The following is a 14,937-nucleotide window of genomic DNA, read 5'->3' on the forward strand; positions in this document are numbered from 1 at the left end:
GCTGAGGCAGGGGGAAGACAGAAGGGCGGCTTGAGGAAAAAGTAAAATGGCACAGGAGACGTGTGGGAGTTGTTGTTTTTTTTTGCTTTTCTTTGCCGTGGGTTACATTTATAATCATCCCGCTGTTGTAAAATGGCCGAGGGTGGCATTTTCAATAACGGTAGGACACATCTGTGGAGCTCAACTAAAGATCAACACGGAGGGAGAAAGATGGTTAAAATGACTTTGTGTAACATAATGGCGAGCTGACTGCGTCCATCCGTTGACCCTGCGCCGCTCACTTTCTCCAAGCGCTATTCCGCCTATGGACGATTTCAAATAATCACTAGATTGACCCTTTCTTCTTTATTTCGTCACATTTCACGACAGGTTGCTTTCATTCTTATAACCAACAAAATTATAGGAGTTTTAAAATATTGTTGTCATCATCATGGAGACTCCTGATCACCTTCTTAAGCATGTTAGCATTTAACTTGTGTTGTGGGTTCTCCCTACACCACTCCACACACAAAGCGCCAAAATGTGAATTTAATTGTGTATATTGTAGCCTACTTTTGAGAAGGGATAATATTTTAGTTTGATCTGCTCGCCAGCTACTATCCAATGAATTTGAAAGCAAAGGGAAACCTGCAGCCTTGGAGGTTGAGGCTCAAGCTAAAAAAAATAATAATAATAAAAAAAAAAGCGGGGTGGGGGTGGAAGTAGGGCACAAGAGGCCTGAAAGGGAGACGTAGCATAGCATCAAGCGGCAGATCGCCGCAGAAAAGTAGCGATTCTGCCATGAGGGATGAAGACAAGATGACAGGACTGTGTGTGAGTTCTCACTTTTTTTGGGGGGCCCCGCAGGGATTGTGTGGAAGCACAGCTGACAGGACTAGCGACATTGCAAATAAGTAAAGGAGGCCTCCGTGCAGCCACTGGTGCACCGACGTTTATCATACTTGTATGAAAATCGTACTGTAATAATTTACTGCCCCTTGCCATGTATTCCTCCTCTGTCTGTGTTTCCTTACGTCAAGGAAGTACTTACACTCTGAAATCTGTGCCTGGCTTGACACCTAAAGTCCAGCACTTTAGCTAGTGCAAGTGCTATGATGCATACTTAAATTTTCCTAATGCGGTGGGCACAAGCCAACCCACACTTGGGGCCCTTTTTTTTGTGTCATGTCAAGTGCCAAGTGTAGTCGAACTGTGCTGATGGGCAGAGCTTTCTTTCGTTTGCGAGACTACCCATATAGAAGGGGGCGTGTGCGCCGGTGTGGGAAGAAACAACACCGTCTCCCAGCTCCCAGAGGGATGTGCCCCTCATATTTATGAATTAAATACGGTGACGTCCACTGTAGTGAAATAACAATTCCCTCACAAAAAATGAACCAAATTTGACTTTTGGGGAGAACATGCAGACCTGAGCCATTTGTGAGGCACACGTGCTGCCCACTACACCACCGTGCTGCCCATTTCAACCAAATGTAAGCTCAAAGTTTTAAAACAAACTTTATTTCGGGATACAACATATATAAATCTTTCTCATTCGCGTTTTATGGGGGTAGACAATCACAAATGTCCGCGCAGTCTCTAATTCAAATGTTGCAAATCTTTCCATTGCAGATGCGTCTCTTTTTTTTTTTTTTTTATTCTGTAGATGATTTTATAAGAAAACAAAAACATCAACAAGAAATCAAAACAAGTGAAGAAAAAAAAAAAAGATGAAGAGTCCAGAGAACGGAAAAGTCCAGCAGAGTCTCTAATCTAGCTGCTCTTGCTTTATCCGATTGGAATTGAGTCCTCCTCGCTGAGCCGTCCTCCTCAGTTCCCGCCTCAGAACGTACTCGCTGAATTGGGATGAGTCCACGCCACCCCCGCAGGAACCGGCAATCTCGAAGCCTCGTTGCTGCAGGCGCTCCAGAACCTGAAACGAGGAAAGGGCACAATATATAAAAACAAAAACTTGCTCTTGCTGTATATTCACACCTACGGCACTGGTGAAGCTTGGGTTTTTCCTCGGGGGGAGCCATTTTTACAAAACCCCCAAATTCTTCACAAAACGCCAATGAAGATGCACCAGATGTGGAAAAAAAATCCCGGAAAAACACCCAAAAGTCAATGATCTGGCCTGACACCAGGGAGATCCAAGTATATTTCATGGGGGGGCAGTGGCTCACCCTCTCGCTCCACCAGTGACCTACAGACAATTTAGAGTCCTCCACAAAGTACTTTGAGTGTCTCTTCGCAATACGCCGTCGAGCAACCCAAAAACCGACTGGAATCTCAACGAGACTTTCATCGGAAAGTCTCTACCTCGTATTCACGTCCATTGTTGTCTAGTGTGTGTTGGTCTGCGTACGTGTTTGCGAGCCCGCCGCCTCGCAGACATCCACAGACGTGTCCCGGGGGCCTGTAGGATCACATTCCATCGAAGAGGCCCCCGGGAGCAGTGTGGCTTTCTCTCCAGTACTTGGCTCAGTGTGGGACGCTCACCCCCCTCCCCCATGCGTTTTTCCCTATTTCTCCCCCCTAGCCCCAGGCCCAAGCCTCTGCCGAAACTACAAAGGTCCCCCATACTGCTTGCAGCCCCCCCCGTCCTCCCTCCCCATCTTTCCCTGCCTCCATTAGCCGCAGATACAGCATCCACCGCCGGCGTGCTTTAATAACCAAACAGGATTATGGGCCCCGCCTGGGGATAAACTGCCAGGGAGCACGCTCACTTTCTCTCTTGCACTCACTTCAGAGGCGGTTTTGTTGTTTTTTTTGGGGGTGTTTTTCAGACTGTCCAGATCAATGCCAAATCTATTCACATATGCCTCCAATCCTTCAATAATGTATCAGACGAGAACTTAAGTAGCTGAAAAGCTGACTGCTCACTGTTAAGTAGGCCTCCGCCAAAGCTATCCGGTCGTACAGTTTTCTTTTTTGTGTCAATATTAGGGTCACGATCAGCAGCAATTCGCGTCGTTCTTGCCTGGACAGAGTTGAGGAGGCAATATCCGTTGAGCGGGAAGCGGATGACGTGCGTGGAGTCGTGGTTCCAACCCGCGTTGACCAGGTTGCACATGACGTCGCCGATCTCGGGAAAGACGTCCTCGATCAGCGCCTTGTCGCCGCTCAGCGTGATCCTCTCGCCCAAGTCGGGCGTCACGCGTACCACCACGCATTCGCATGGGCGCGACACCTGACCCAGCTCCTGGTCCTGGCGCCAGTGCTCCAACTCGGACAGCATGGGCTGCAGCTGGAAGTATCGGGCCTCCTCGTACAGCAGGCTGTAGTCCTGGTGGGGAAGGGGAGGGGGGGGGGCAAGGACACAGAGACACACAGCGCTTAGCATGAATAGCTAGGCTTTATTTATTTATCGAGCTTGTCTGTGAAACCTTTGAGTCAGCAAAAAACGTGACAAGGTTTCTCACTGTAAATTTAAAAATCTTACTTTAGAATTCCATTTCTAAGACTACAATATTCTAACGTAATGAGTCATGTCCGCATGTTACGAGGTTCGCAACAGCGGCGCTTCAACAGAGAGCACCGCTGGGCCTGTGAGTGCATTTGAGTTCTCAGCGCCGCTTGACTCGGGCCTGTCTTTTGTCTTTGCTTATTTTAGCTGACATACTTTCCGCTGATGGAGCCTCAGTGTGGATAATCTATCAGATGATGTGCGTCTTTGCTTTCTCCCGAGGGGTAAGTCAAATAATTACTGACTGAATGTTGCACAAGAGTTGAACGGTAGGAGTACTAATGGGTCACATGTAGTGTAATTCACCCTCGGCACACAGGACTACTTATTCACGTCACACAACCACCAATTGTTTGCGCTCCTCCTATCGTCCGTCTTTTGGCCAGTGGGGACCCTTGCTTGGAAGATGTTTGCAGCAATTCCAACATGCCAAAGGCGCATGTTATTGTGCACGCGCGCCCACTTGCAGAAACGCTGAGTGGCCGATGAGGTTTTTCTCTGGGCTTACTTTGAAGTCGTCTGGGATGAGCAACTTGGACGTCCTGAGGAAGTTGAGGATGTAGCGGAACATGTGTCCGTCCCTGTCAATGAAGTAGTGCTGCTTCAGGCTGTCCAGCACTATGGGCTCGGTGCCATCAAAGAGGCGACCGATTCTGTGCAGTGACAGGAGACATGTTGGAAGCAAAGAGAGTGTCAGCGTCGGAACAGAAACGGCCTCTTTCGATTTAGTATAGCGCTTATGATGGCATGTGGTTGGGACACATTATTGAAAATCCTACTGACTGATATGAAGTGTCAATTGTCCCAACCTGTTTCTCCACCCATGACATAAGCAGTTCGGGTGGGTGAAGATCCAGAGACACTTTTAAGCAACTGCCCACACGTAGCAATTGCTGCCTCTTCACGCACACTTGCATTTATATTCTTTGTGGTTGCATGAATATCTCACAAGAAGATAGTCTAGGGACAAGACTCAGGGTAACTACCTGGTTGTCATGGTAACAAAAGCCAGTCTTGCGATCATCCCAACAGTGGAGTATGTATGCAGTGGCTAACTTGAATGAGATCAATTTCAGCAAGGCAAGATATGGAGGATTTTTAAAGCTGGAGTATGTAACCTTTTTTGGCGCCCCCTATGCTGCAATTCAGAATTACAACAACAGAACAGAGCTGTGCAGTTGCTTCAACAAGACATGTTATGTTGCTTGGATGCGTGTTAGCATTCATTAAAATAATATTGAAAAAAAACTTTTACGCTATATTTTTTCACTTTTACTCTATTGTGCAGAGGCAAGACAATTTAGTGGAATAATGAAGCAAAAGAAAGAAATTGTGAGAGGTCAGAGCCAGCTGGTTGTGCTCTGCCCGAGGCGGTGTGCTGCTCGCCCTCAGGCGCGTCACCCACAGCGACCTCGGAGCCTCCAGATGGCCGCATGCCCTTTGGCCTTTTTTTGCTGCTGCTGTGGCATCTGTCCAAATAAGCCCGTTGTCTTTGTCCGCACCCTGCGCTCAACATCTTAGACTAGATTTACACTGTACGTCCAAGATTTCAATTCTTATTTTTCGTTGAAATCATTTTTGAGGGACTGTCAACCCTTGGCAGTGACAGAAGTAAACAATAATTTGTAAATATTAGAATTTTGTTAGTTGTGTGGAATTGGTTGGTTGGTTGCACTCTCCATTTTGCCTCCCAGTCAAACGACACAAAGTAACTCACCGAGATTCTGGGAATTTGGTGAGTGTGGCCAGGCTGCTTGTGTACATGTGTCCGCCCACGTCGATGTGCACCGGTGCGTTGGACTTGGTGAGCTGCGCCGGCGTGGGGATGCCCTGGTTACTCAATGGAGACACCGGCGAGCGTGTGATCATGGGTCGGGACATACTGGAGCGATTGTCCTGTTGGCACACATTGAAATTGCACTTGATTAGTCGAGCAATTCATTTTCTGGATCTAGGAGCCAAAGCAAACTCGACGCAGGAAGGCCAGAGCCCAGATTCACACCCTGAACCTCAAAACTATGAAGCAGATGTGCTCATTAACACAACATATTTGGGGGAGGCAGTGCCCCCGGGCCCCCCTTAGCTCTGCCAGTGTACTGTGCTGAAAATAATGCCTACTTTTATAGACGCAAAATGCAGTACGACTTTTTAAAAGATACTTTTTGGCACATAATGACTTCTGTATAGTATCTATTCAAACTCCTGCGCCTAGAATCAAACCCAGAACCTCTCAAATGTGAGGCAGGCATGCTAACCACGACTTCCGCTCTGCTGCCCTTCATTTAATCATGTGCAAAAATGAGACAATGAAATAAGTTCAGAGCTCGACCTTGACCTGAATGTTGCCAGTATCCACAAGCACTCAACCCCTGCAGGCTAAAAAGCAAATTAATGTTTTTTTTTCTTCTTTTTTGTTGGAGGGGGGGGGGGGGGGGGGCGTGTAATAAGACTCTGGCTCCTCTTAACCTAAAAACACCATTAACAGCACACTGGGTAGGACAAAAAAAGTTGACAACTAGCGATTCTAAAGCTTCACTGTCAGGATCACCCAAAAACATACCATCATGCGTCATGCGTAAAATCCCCCCACCCACAAAGCAATTGAACCTTAACTACTAGTGACCCCTCCTCCCCCTCAGCCGATAAAAGCAGCTTTTACCTGCGCCGGCATGACGCCGGTAGGCGACGAGGTCACCGAGTGGTCATTCTGCTTGAGCGAGGCGGCGGGCAGTGGTTCTCCGCGCACGGCGTACATGAGCGACGTCTCCCGGCACTCGGTCGCCCGCATCGGCGCTCGTTTGAGTGGAGCGTGCACCGCCGCCTCGTCCGCGGAAGTGATTGGCCGCGGTCGCTTCCTCGCCTTCTGATGCGTCAGGTCCATGATATCCGTCTCGTCCATTTTTTTTTTTTTTTTGGTTTGCTGTCACGAGATTAGATTTCTTGTCTTCTTTCGTCCGTTCTCGTCTTTTTGGTCGGCTCGAATGTGAGGAGGAGGACGCGCGGGGAGAGCGTGGCTGTCAGGCGGAGCAGCTCGCTCGCAATGGCTGGGAGAAGTCAAAGCCCCCGACAACATTAGCATCGCAGCGCCCGCGGCTCTTCGAGGCTGTCGCTCTTTCAGCGGCAGCAGGTACGAGTGTCGCATTTTCACGGGCAAACCAATCCTGTTTCCAGACCGGCTTTTTTACCCCCTTCCTTTTTACAAAAACGGCTCTGAAGACCCCCACCCACCTTCTTCTTGTATGGCTGACCTGTGCCCCCCCCTTTTTTTTTTTTTCCTTCTGCCCCTCCTCACGATGATGCTCAACGAACACACGCGCATAATATAATGATGGAGAACCTCAACAATCAAAAAAGATCATTTAGAGATGCACTGGAAGCGTGGATGTTGATGCTGACACTTGTAATTGACCGCACTATGATTCACTGAATGTTCAGAACTCCTGTTTCCATCTCAGGGTCACTTGACTTAGCAAAGTGTTGGGTTTTTTTGTGGTTATTTTGTAAAAACAAAAATGTGAGAAAGGTCGTTTATTCATCTACTGTACTGCGCAGTACTTCAATTAGTGCGTTAACTTGATATTAAAAAAAAAAAAAAAGATCCTCTTCCAAGCTTCACGAGTGTCAATCAGTTATAACCCCAATTTTACCTTCAAAAAACAGTCGGGTCAAAAATAGCCCCAGAAATTGGTTGTTTTGTACGAAACAACTCAGAAACCCATTCTAATCCAACTTGGGTTATTTCAGATTTAGCTCTTTTTAAAAAGTGTGTGACTTTATCAAACCAATGACATGTCAACATGTTTATTGCACTAGTTCTGACGTGATATAAATAAAATAAATGTATAACCTAACGACCAACCGAAAATAAGTTTTTATTTTTCTGGGCCAAATGACCACATTTAAGATTTGAAGTCTGTATTACACTTCACTGTCGATTTGAATTTGATTAATGGTTCAGCCCCCGTCATAAGTCTTGCGGTCTGTCGTACTGAAAATACAGAGTGGTGGCTACACCGATTTTTAATAAGACTCCGATTGAAAAGAATGACTCGGAGCGGTGGCCTTAAAACATGCACACCGGCACGTCTTGCTGGCAGTGTGAGTTTCACACCCGAGACTACCCAATTAGCAATTAAGCTTGCCTTTGAGTGCGGGCCCGCAATGTGCTGTGTGATCCTGCTCTGATTTGCATGCCATTTGTGCACGCGCTGATAAGCAGGCAGGCGGCAGCCATGCATAGTTTTAAAATTCAACTCCAGGATCCCTCGCAGAAGGCAGAGGGAAGCTGCGGGGCAAATGAGAGTGAGTGAGGGAGAGAGAAATCACATGGCTGCTCTTCAAAAGGCGACCTGTGTAAGGCAGCCGGCAAAGTGCGTGGGATCGCACTCAGAATGCAGGTAATTTGTTCCTTGACTAATTTGTGCGGATGATGCTGCCTGCGTGTGGAGAGCGAGAAGTGCAGTGTGCCCGTGGAGAGTTAAGTTCTGAAAACATCTCGCTGGAATTGGATTTCCTCAAAGCCTTGTCATTGCAAAGGTGGATAGAGTGTAAAATCTGTGAGGCATTATGGAAAATAGGAGGCTGAAAGGGAAGTGGATGCAGGCCGGGTGGGTGGGCGGTAGCAATGGAGCGCAAAGTGGTGTCGAGTCGGTGGAGCTCCGCTCAAGCGTGCACCTGCCACGTTACACGTGTCCACCTCACATTTAAATACGTTTGGAAGACACGCAGCGATATCCAAATGAGAAAAGGCCTAAGACAAGGAGTTTGATACTTTCTTCTTCTACTACTCCAATTCTGTGACTCTCTGCTACCTCCTACAGGTCACTCTTGGTACTACATCAATTAGGCTTGATGAAGTCCTTTGTTGCATTGGCAGTGTGTTGTTAATTAAACTTCTCGCCATTCATTTGCATTTTTTTGTCCTCAATTGGTATCTCCTGAATTGGAGACTGAAGTGACATCATGTCACATTTGCTGTAGCTACTTAATCTTCGTTCATTGCTTATGCTGAAAACTGCTTTTCATTTCCTCGATATTTCATCACGGGGTAGCATGACTTAATGTGGAAATTTTTGATTCGATGAACTATGCTGCTGTTTCTGAATTAATGGTACGTTGTCAGGGTGGGTGAATGAGACTTACTGTTTGTACGCTTCAAAAAACTTGTTTCAAAATGTATTTGCTTGTTTATCCCACTCATGGAATCACGCTGCTCCATAGTTAATGGAACAAATCAGAACCAGAACCGTTGAAACCCAAAAGCCGGACCAGGCCTCCTGTCAATTCCTGTCCTGAAAGGAGCAAACCGCACAGTATCAACTTCCAGTCACGGAGTGTGGCGTCAACATCATGCAGCTTTTCCATGTTTCAATTAGCATTTCAGATCAGAGCATTAAGATGCAGTGGAAAATGAGGCAGACTGGTATTTACATAATCTGAATGGGTTGTCTCTGTTTTCTTGCCCCACGGCCATTTTGTCTCAAATGTCCACAGTACGGCACACGTTGGGCTCGCTTAAGTCAAAAAACGAAAACCGATACCCCATCACGTTGTTTACTCTTCTGCCGCCGAAATGTTGCCATCCAACTTTTTGCTTTGATGTGGTTACAAATCTGCACTGCATTACACAAGGCATGTTTGTCACATTTCTCATGTATGACAGAACTCAAATATGAGAACCAGATACTCTTGCAGTATATTTTGTCAATATATGCTATTAGAGACTTATTTATTTGCAGGTTAGGTGAGGTTAGGAGCACTTAGCTGGCCCTTTAAGAGTCTTCTCTGCATTGAACAGTGCCGTCATGAGTAACCAGAGAGCCTGCAATGATGCTGTGTAGTTTTCGAACAGCACCACCAAGTGGCCACTACTGGGGTCACACGGCATCTCTTTTCAAATGCCTCCATTTCCACATATATGGCATAATAGGCTTCTTGAGCGCACACGGGTGTGTTTTCAATATTTTAAATTTACTATTTGATTGGTTCGAATGTATAGATAGCCCTGGCGTGCAGTTTTTGGGTTGGGTGTTCTTTTACATTATGAGGAATGAGTCCAGACTTGATCAACTATGCTGAACCATTTTACGCGTCGTATAAAAAAAAAGATGCAAACATGTTTTGATTATTCTCTCTGGGACGATTTTCTCTATTCTACGTTTTTAAAAAGGTACATCGTGTCTCATTCGAAGAGAATGAAGGGGAAAGCGCCTGGGGCGTAAATACTCCACAATGGCGTCTTTCAAATAGAAGCTGAGGAAGTCAGGAAGTCGGGCTGCGTGTTGACACCCCGAAAACAAAATGAAAATATTTTGAAATAGTCTTGAGGAGACTCGAGTCAGTTCAGAGCAAGTTTAGCGAGCGTGGACGCGTATATGAGGCGCTGTCGTCGGCGCGCACTCTTTTTGGGGGTGGGTGGGGATTTTTTAAAAGGCACGTTTTCCGCGATATGACATGACACGACCCGGCGCCGTGTTTTGGGATTTAACGTGAATAAAGCCCGAGAGGCTGCGGAAACGCCAGGAAGTGGTTCAACGTATAGTTGAAAAGTGCGCCGGCCGGCACATGCGTAAAAGCCGCTGCGCCCCCCTCCACGACACCCCCGATCCAAAGCCAGAAAAAAACATCTGCGCTTACCTGGAGGAGTCAAGTCAGTTTTTGTCTGCTTAAAAAAGTGATTCTTCCACTATCTGCCTCTTCTCTTGCTACCGCCAGCGAGAAATGCAATAGCTTGGCTAAGGTAGACACAAGAAAATGGAGAGAATAGATGCTCCCGGGCTCCCCAAGCCCTCAAGGCAAAGATCAGGATACAATTAGCTCATGTGCCTCCCAGTGTAAGGGAAAAAAACAAACACGCAACCATGGCTTTTTCTTTTTTCTTTTTCTTTTTTTGCCTTTTATACAATCAAATGGAGGAATCTGTTTCTTTCCCGTAAATTTAAAAGAGCCTGCCTGGCGTCTCACAGCAGTGATGTTAATCGTTATGATTAGTTTTGATGGAACGTTGCCTGCAGCTAGTGGATGGAGTGTTTCTATTTTGCCAGGCATGGGAGAAAAAAAGCACTTGATGATAATTATATAGATTGCTGCTGCTTTGATTTTCTTCTTCTTTTTTTTCCCGAACACTATCAAATACAACTGCTTCACTCAATCACTTGTTGAATGGTTTCTGCTATGAAGAGAATGACTTGGTCGCTATTAACTTTTTTTTTTCAAACTCTTTCCCCCTGCAATCAAGTCTGAATCAGTGCCTGAGGCTTGTGTGTGCGTGCATGCGTCTGTGTGTGCGTGTGTGTGTGTGTGTGGGGGGGGGGGGGGGGGGGGGGGCTGTGTGTGTGTGTGTGTGAGAGCTCATTTCAAATGTTCAGCCATGCAGCAAGATGGAGGCAAAGTGAATTACTTTGTAATAAGTCTTTTTGTTTTGTAGCAATAAGAAGTGTATCTGAATCGCTGGATATGTAACTTATTGTCCAAATGGTTTGCATATCTGCCTCACAGTTCTGAGGTTCTGGGTTTGAATCCAGGCAAGTTTGGTGACTTTCCATAAAATAAGTCAGGAAATACGCCAGACCTTCACCTCCCACATGGGGAGCGTAACACCAAGGCTTAAAAGTTTTTTGCCCTCAAGCTTTGCGGCTGGCACATGATTCAGCAGAGGCTCAAATGGGGAGGCTGCACGCACATGCACACACACATTTTGATGCCATTAGTCTGACAAAGCACCGTGAGCACAGGGCGCCCGCAGGCTATCTCAATCCCATACGTTCGCCATTTTCCAACCAAACGGAGCTCATTCATAGCAGGGGTCCCTGCACGTCGGATTCGGATTTCCCGCCAGGATAATCGTTTACAGACGTCCGATAATCGGTATGCCAGTACTCCGCTGTAGCTGGGCCTAAAATAAACAATGCAAGTGCCACAGGTAGATGGCAGAAGGTCCACTTTTTGTGCAGTCATTCATTTGGCAGGTAAACAACCCGAGGGGTTTTTCTTGTTGTATCTTTGCTCATGCAAACGCTCGAGTGCGCGCATGTACGTGTAAATCCAGTCCAACAGGGCCGGTCCACACGACACTTCTTTTAAGTTGTGATATGCGGTGCTTAACGTTCTTTTAGAACCATCTCAATTTACCATAATCACTAATATATGAAGTCAGTGGGAAATCTGGGCTCCCAACCTGTACTAACAATCGGTCCGATTTTAAATTGCAGACGCTAGCCTTGCTGATCATTATTGATAGAGCACTTTAAAAACAACCACAGCGGCACATAAAGTCAAACTCTTGATATTTAATAAACAAAGACAGTTAGAGCAGTGAATGAATAATATTCGCCTTTTTCATCTTCTAATTGGTTGATAAAAGCAAGCCAAGTTCAATTAGCAAAACACATCTGCAGCTATCTGCACCCATAATCAAATTTGACTCATTTGTTTTCAATCAGACATGCAAGTAAACGTTTCCATATACGGTAATATTTGTTATTATTATTTAAGGGTGATGTTCAGCATCAGGTGGAATTTTTTTCCCCCCGAAACGTCATTGCTATAAATCACAATGCATAGATCCAACTTCAAAAATGAAAATATCCCAATAAACTAACATGCATTGCTTTTGTATAATAACTTATTGACGGTTTCTTCGTTCCCCAAATCCAGTTTAGATGGACTGTCCACCTGTGAGGATAAGTACTCTAGAAAATGAATGGATGGAAGTTGATGAGTTTCCCGGAACAAGCGGCGCGCCCTTTCAACCCCGACAGTGGACGTGACAGTGAGGGGAAGAGAGGAGACGGAAGGAGGGGCGAGGGGTGGGGGGTGGGGGGTGTGCTTGCTGGGAGGCTCCAATAAAATGTAATCCTGTTACACACGCCCCACTTGAGGGCTACAGCAATAATAAAGATTTCCCTAATAACGCCGACGCAGACCGAAAACCCAAATGGAACACAAGTCCCGCGGTCAAGCGGCGCACTTGTACATACATCCTCTCATTAGCTGTCGGGGCGGTGAGAAGGCCTCCGAGACGCGGGCGCGGTGCCGCGGCCAGCCAAGAGTTAAGTCAAACAAATGTGTTTCATCAAAGTGCACTTTGCGCTGCTCTGCATCAAGGAATTGCGAGAGGAACGAGCGGGGTGGCGAGTCGGAAGCCCCGAGGAAACCAATCAGCACTTGCCAACCTCGCTTCTTGTGTCAAAAACAACAGAGGTGCAGGTGCCTGCTAACACAAAGGATTCTTGCTGTTGCAATCAACAACGCAGTCTGGAGTCCATCTCAATATCCATCTCTCTTTCTATTTGTCCATCCCAGGAGTGTCAAACTCATTTTTGTCGCCGGCTTCATTGTAGTCATAGTTTCCTTCAGAGAGCCATGATGACCGTCAAGGCCTTATCTGTGTATAGGCTACACAACAAACTGTTTTGAAATTAGAAACTAGTAAAATCTGTTGAAATATTTTAGAATGGGAATAAAAAATTGCCAGCAATATCTTTATTTTTTTTTTAGTGAAGACAATATGTAATTTTAGGAGTGACACATGAAGATGACGCACAATTTGTCTCTGCGGGCCACGTAAAATGATGTGTCGGGCTGTATTTGGCCCCCGAACCTTGAGTTTGACATCTTCTATCCATACTATGTCCGTCCATTCATCCAGTCGGTATATGGACTACTAAATTTCAATGGAAGCAATCCATATATTGTAGATATCAGAGGAACCAATGAGACAAAATATTTTTCATATCGAATTAAGAGAAACAAATTAACAAATCGAATTTATTCATATTTGTATATTGAATAATTTGAATATCAATGACAAAATTGTCTATTTGAAACCTTTTTTATTTGATCTAACTCATGAGGACTTGGAAAAAGTGCAAAATGCTCATTTCCAACCCAAATTATAAGTCAAAAAACTATATCTAACAAAAAACAACAATCATGATCTGGAATATCTCTAAAATGATCAAATGACTTCTTTTGATGGATAATGGCGATATTGTGAGTTCCATTGTCGGGCTTTTCACTGCAGGACCATCTTGACAAACGCTCCAATGTATCCAATGTGATGCTGTCATTAATGACTTCTAACACTCCCACGCCCTCTCCCATGCATTCCCTCCAAATATTCATCATGAGTGAGAGCAAAAATCAATCATATTCTCAAGACGGCGTGAATTATTAAGCGCGCCCGTGTGACAAAGCCCGGCGACGGCAACGGTACTTATCTGCACGCGTGTGTGACAGCATCAGAACCCGGCGTCAGCCCGCCATCCTGTTCCTGCCCCTCCCTGCGAGCATCTCACTCAAGGCATTTTGCGGAATCAAACAATTTCACGCAGCTACTGGAGGAGGAAATGAACTGGGCCGCGAGCAATCATAAAATTATACAAATGTTATTACAGACTCGCCTGCTACTGTCCTACTTTAATTCAAATGTGGGCACTCCGGGCGGTGCTTGTGGCACAAACCTTCCTGAATAAATCAACATTAGCTTACGTCTAAATTATTAAGGAAGTGGGAGACTTTCTTGTTTATAGTATGAATTATTGAACGAGTGTTTAACGCAGTTTTTCCTCCACGAATCCACAAATATTAATTGCTAATGATCTTTAAGGTGTGGGTTTTATCTTTTGCCCCTTCTGTACCACGCTGGGGATTGAAATTGCAAATGCAAATGAATTGTCAAGTTTCAAGAAGTCAGTCTGTACTTGATGGGAGCGTTAGAAAAACTGTTTTGTTAGCTTCAATTTGATGAATATTGTAGTTGGGAAAATGCCCCCGGCCAAAGCCACCTTGAGTATATTGACCATATTTCTGGGATTTTTCTGATGTCTTTCAGAAAAAGAATATAATACCGACAGTCACACTTGGTGGTGGTAGTAACTTTGATAGTCCAGGCCTGCTTTGCTCCTTCAGGGCCTGGATGACTTGTTGGGATTGATGGGCCATATCCCGAAGGACAATGTCTGGCCATCAATTCATGACCTCAAGATGAAGCGCACTTGTGTTCCGCAGCAGGTATGTTCAACGATCCAAAACACACCCGGAATTCAACTTCTGAAGATCTTTAGAAATCAAAATGAAGGTTTTGAAACGACTTGGTCAAAGTATGGCCTTGAATCTGATTGAAATGCTGTGACCTATAAAAAAAATGTTCATGCTCAAAAGCTGTATGCATATACAGTATAATTTTTATATAGTTCTATACAATTGTTTTTAAGAAGTGAAGCTGGTTTGATCCGGTCTGCTTATGTCCTCATAGAGCCTATAAGGGTAAGAAAGATAATTAAAAGATTAGCCGATGTTAGCCTCATAGGAACTCTTGCAGTGTAACAAGGTGCAAATGACAAAAAAAAATTTGGTGATTTGAATTTCTTGTATTGCCGCACCAGTTTTTAGTACTTCAGTCTCAGTGAACAATGAAAGTTGCACAGCTCTTGGCTGCCCTCTGCTGGAAAAACACTTGAGCTCAGGTTTTATTTGACACAGGAGACCGC

At 45.4% G+C, this 14,937-nt stretch overlaps 1 protein-coding gene across 3 annotated transcripts; it reads right to left on the reverse strand.

The window, feature by feature from the left end:
• Window positions 1-1,475: 1,475 nt before the first annotated feature.
• Window positions 1,476-10,256, reverse strand: kctd1 (potassium channel tetramerization domain containing 1). Of its 3 annotated transcripts, XM_088396324.1 has the most exons (6): window positions 10,082-10,256; window positions 8,588-8,736; window positions 5,163-5,341; window positions 3,954-4,098; window positions 2,960-3,265; window positions 1,476-1,909 (listed from the first exon to the last, which is right to left on the reverse strand). In XM_088396324.1, the coding sequence occupies exons 3-6, from the start codon at window positions 5,324-5,326 to the stop codon at window positions 1,745-1,747; spliced, it is 780 nt and encodes a 259-aa protein (XP_088252450.1). In that variant the 5' UTR covers window positions 5,327-5,341; window positions 8,588-8,736; window positions 10,082-10,256; the 3' UTR covers window positions 1,476-1,744. The 3 variants fall into 3 exon arrangements, with proteins under 3 accessions (XP_088252450.1, XP_088252449.1, XP_088252448.1); XM_088396323.1 differs by lacking the exon at window positions 8,588-8,736 and having other exon boundaries at window positions 10,082-10,255; XM_088396322.1 differs by lacking the exons at window positions 8,588-8,736; window positions 10,082-10,256 and adding an exon at window positions 6,105-6,650.
• Between the last annotated feature and the right edge of the window lie 4,681 nt (window positions 10,257-14,937).

This window comes from Syngnathus floridae, chromosome 14 (genome assembly GCF_059516105.1).
Source record: "Syngnathus floridae isolate MCC-2025c chromosome 14, RoL_Sflo_1.0, whole genome shotgun sequence".
Classification (NCBI taxonomy): Eukaryota; Metazoa; Chordata; class Actinopteri; order Syngnathiformes; family Syngnathidae; genus Syngnathus; species Syngnathus floridae.

Bases quoted from the DNA above. Each gene is read 5' to 3' on its own strand.
- kctd1 (XM_088396322.1), bottom strand. From the start codon at position 6,344: ATGGACGAGACGGATATCATGGACCTGACGCATCAGAAGGCGAGGAAG. The intron at 4,099-5,162 runs GTGAGTTACTTT...GTCACTGCACAG, and splicing joins ACCAAATTCCCAGAATCTCG to AATCGGTCGCCTCTTTGATG. The intron at 3,266-3,953 runs GTAAGCCCAGAG...CTTCCCCACCAG, and splicing joins TCATCCCAGACGACTTCAAA to GACTACAGCCTGCTGTACGA.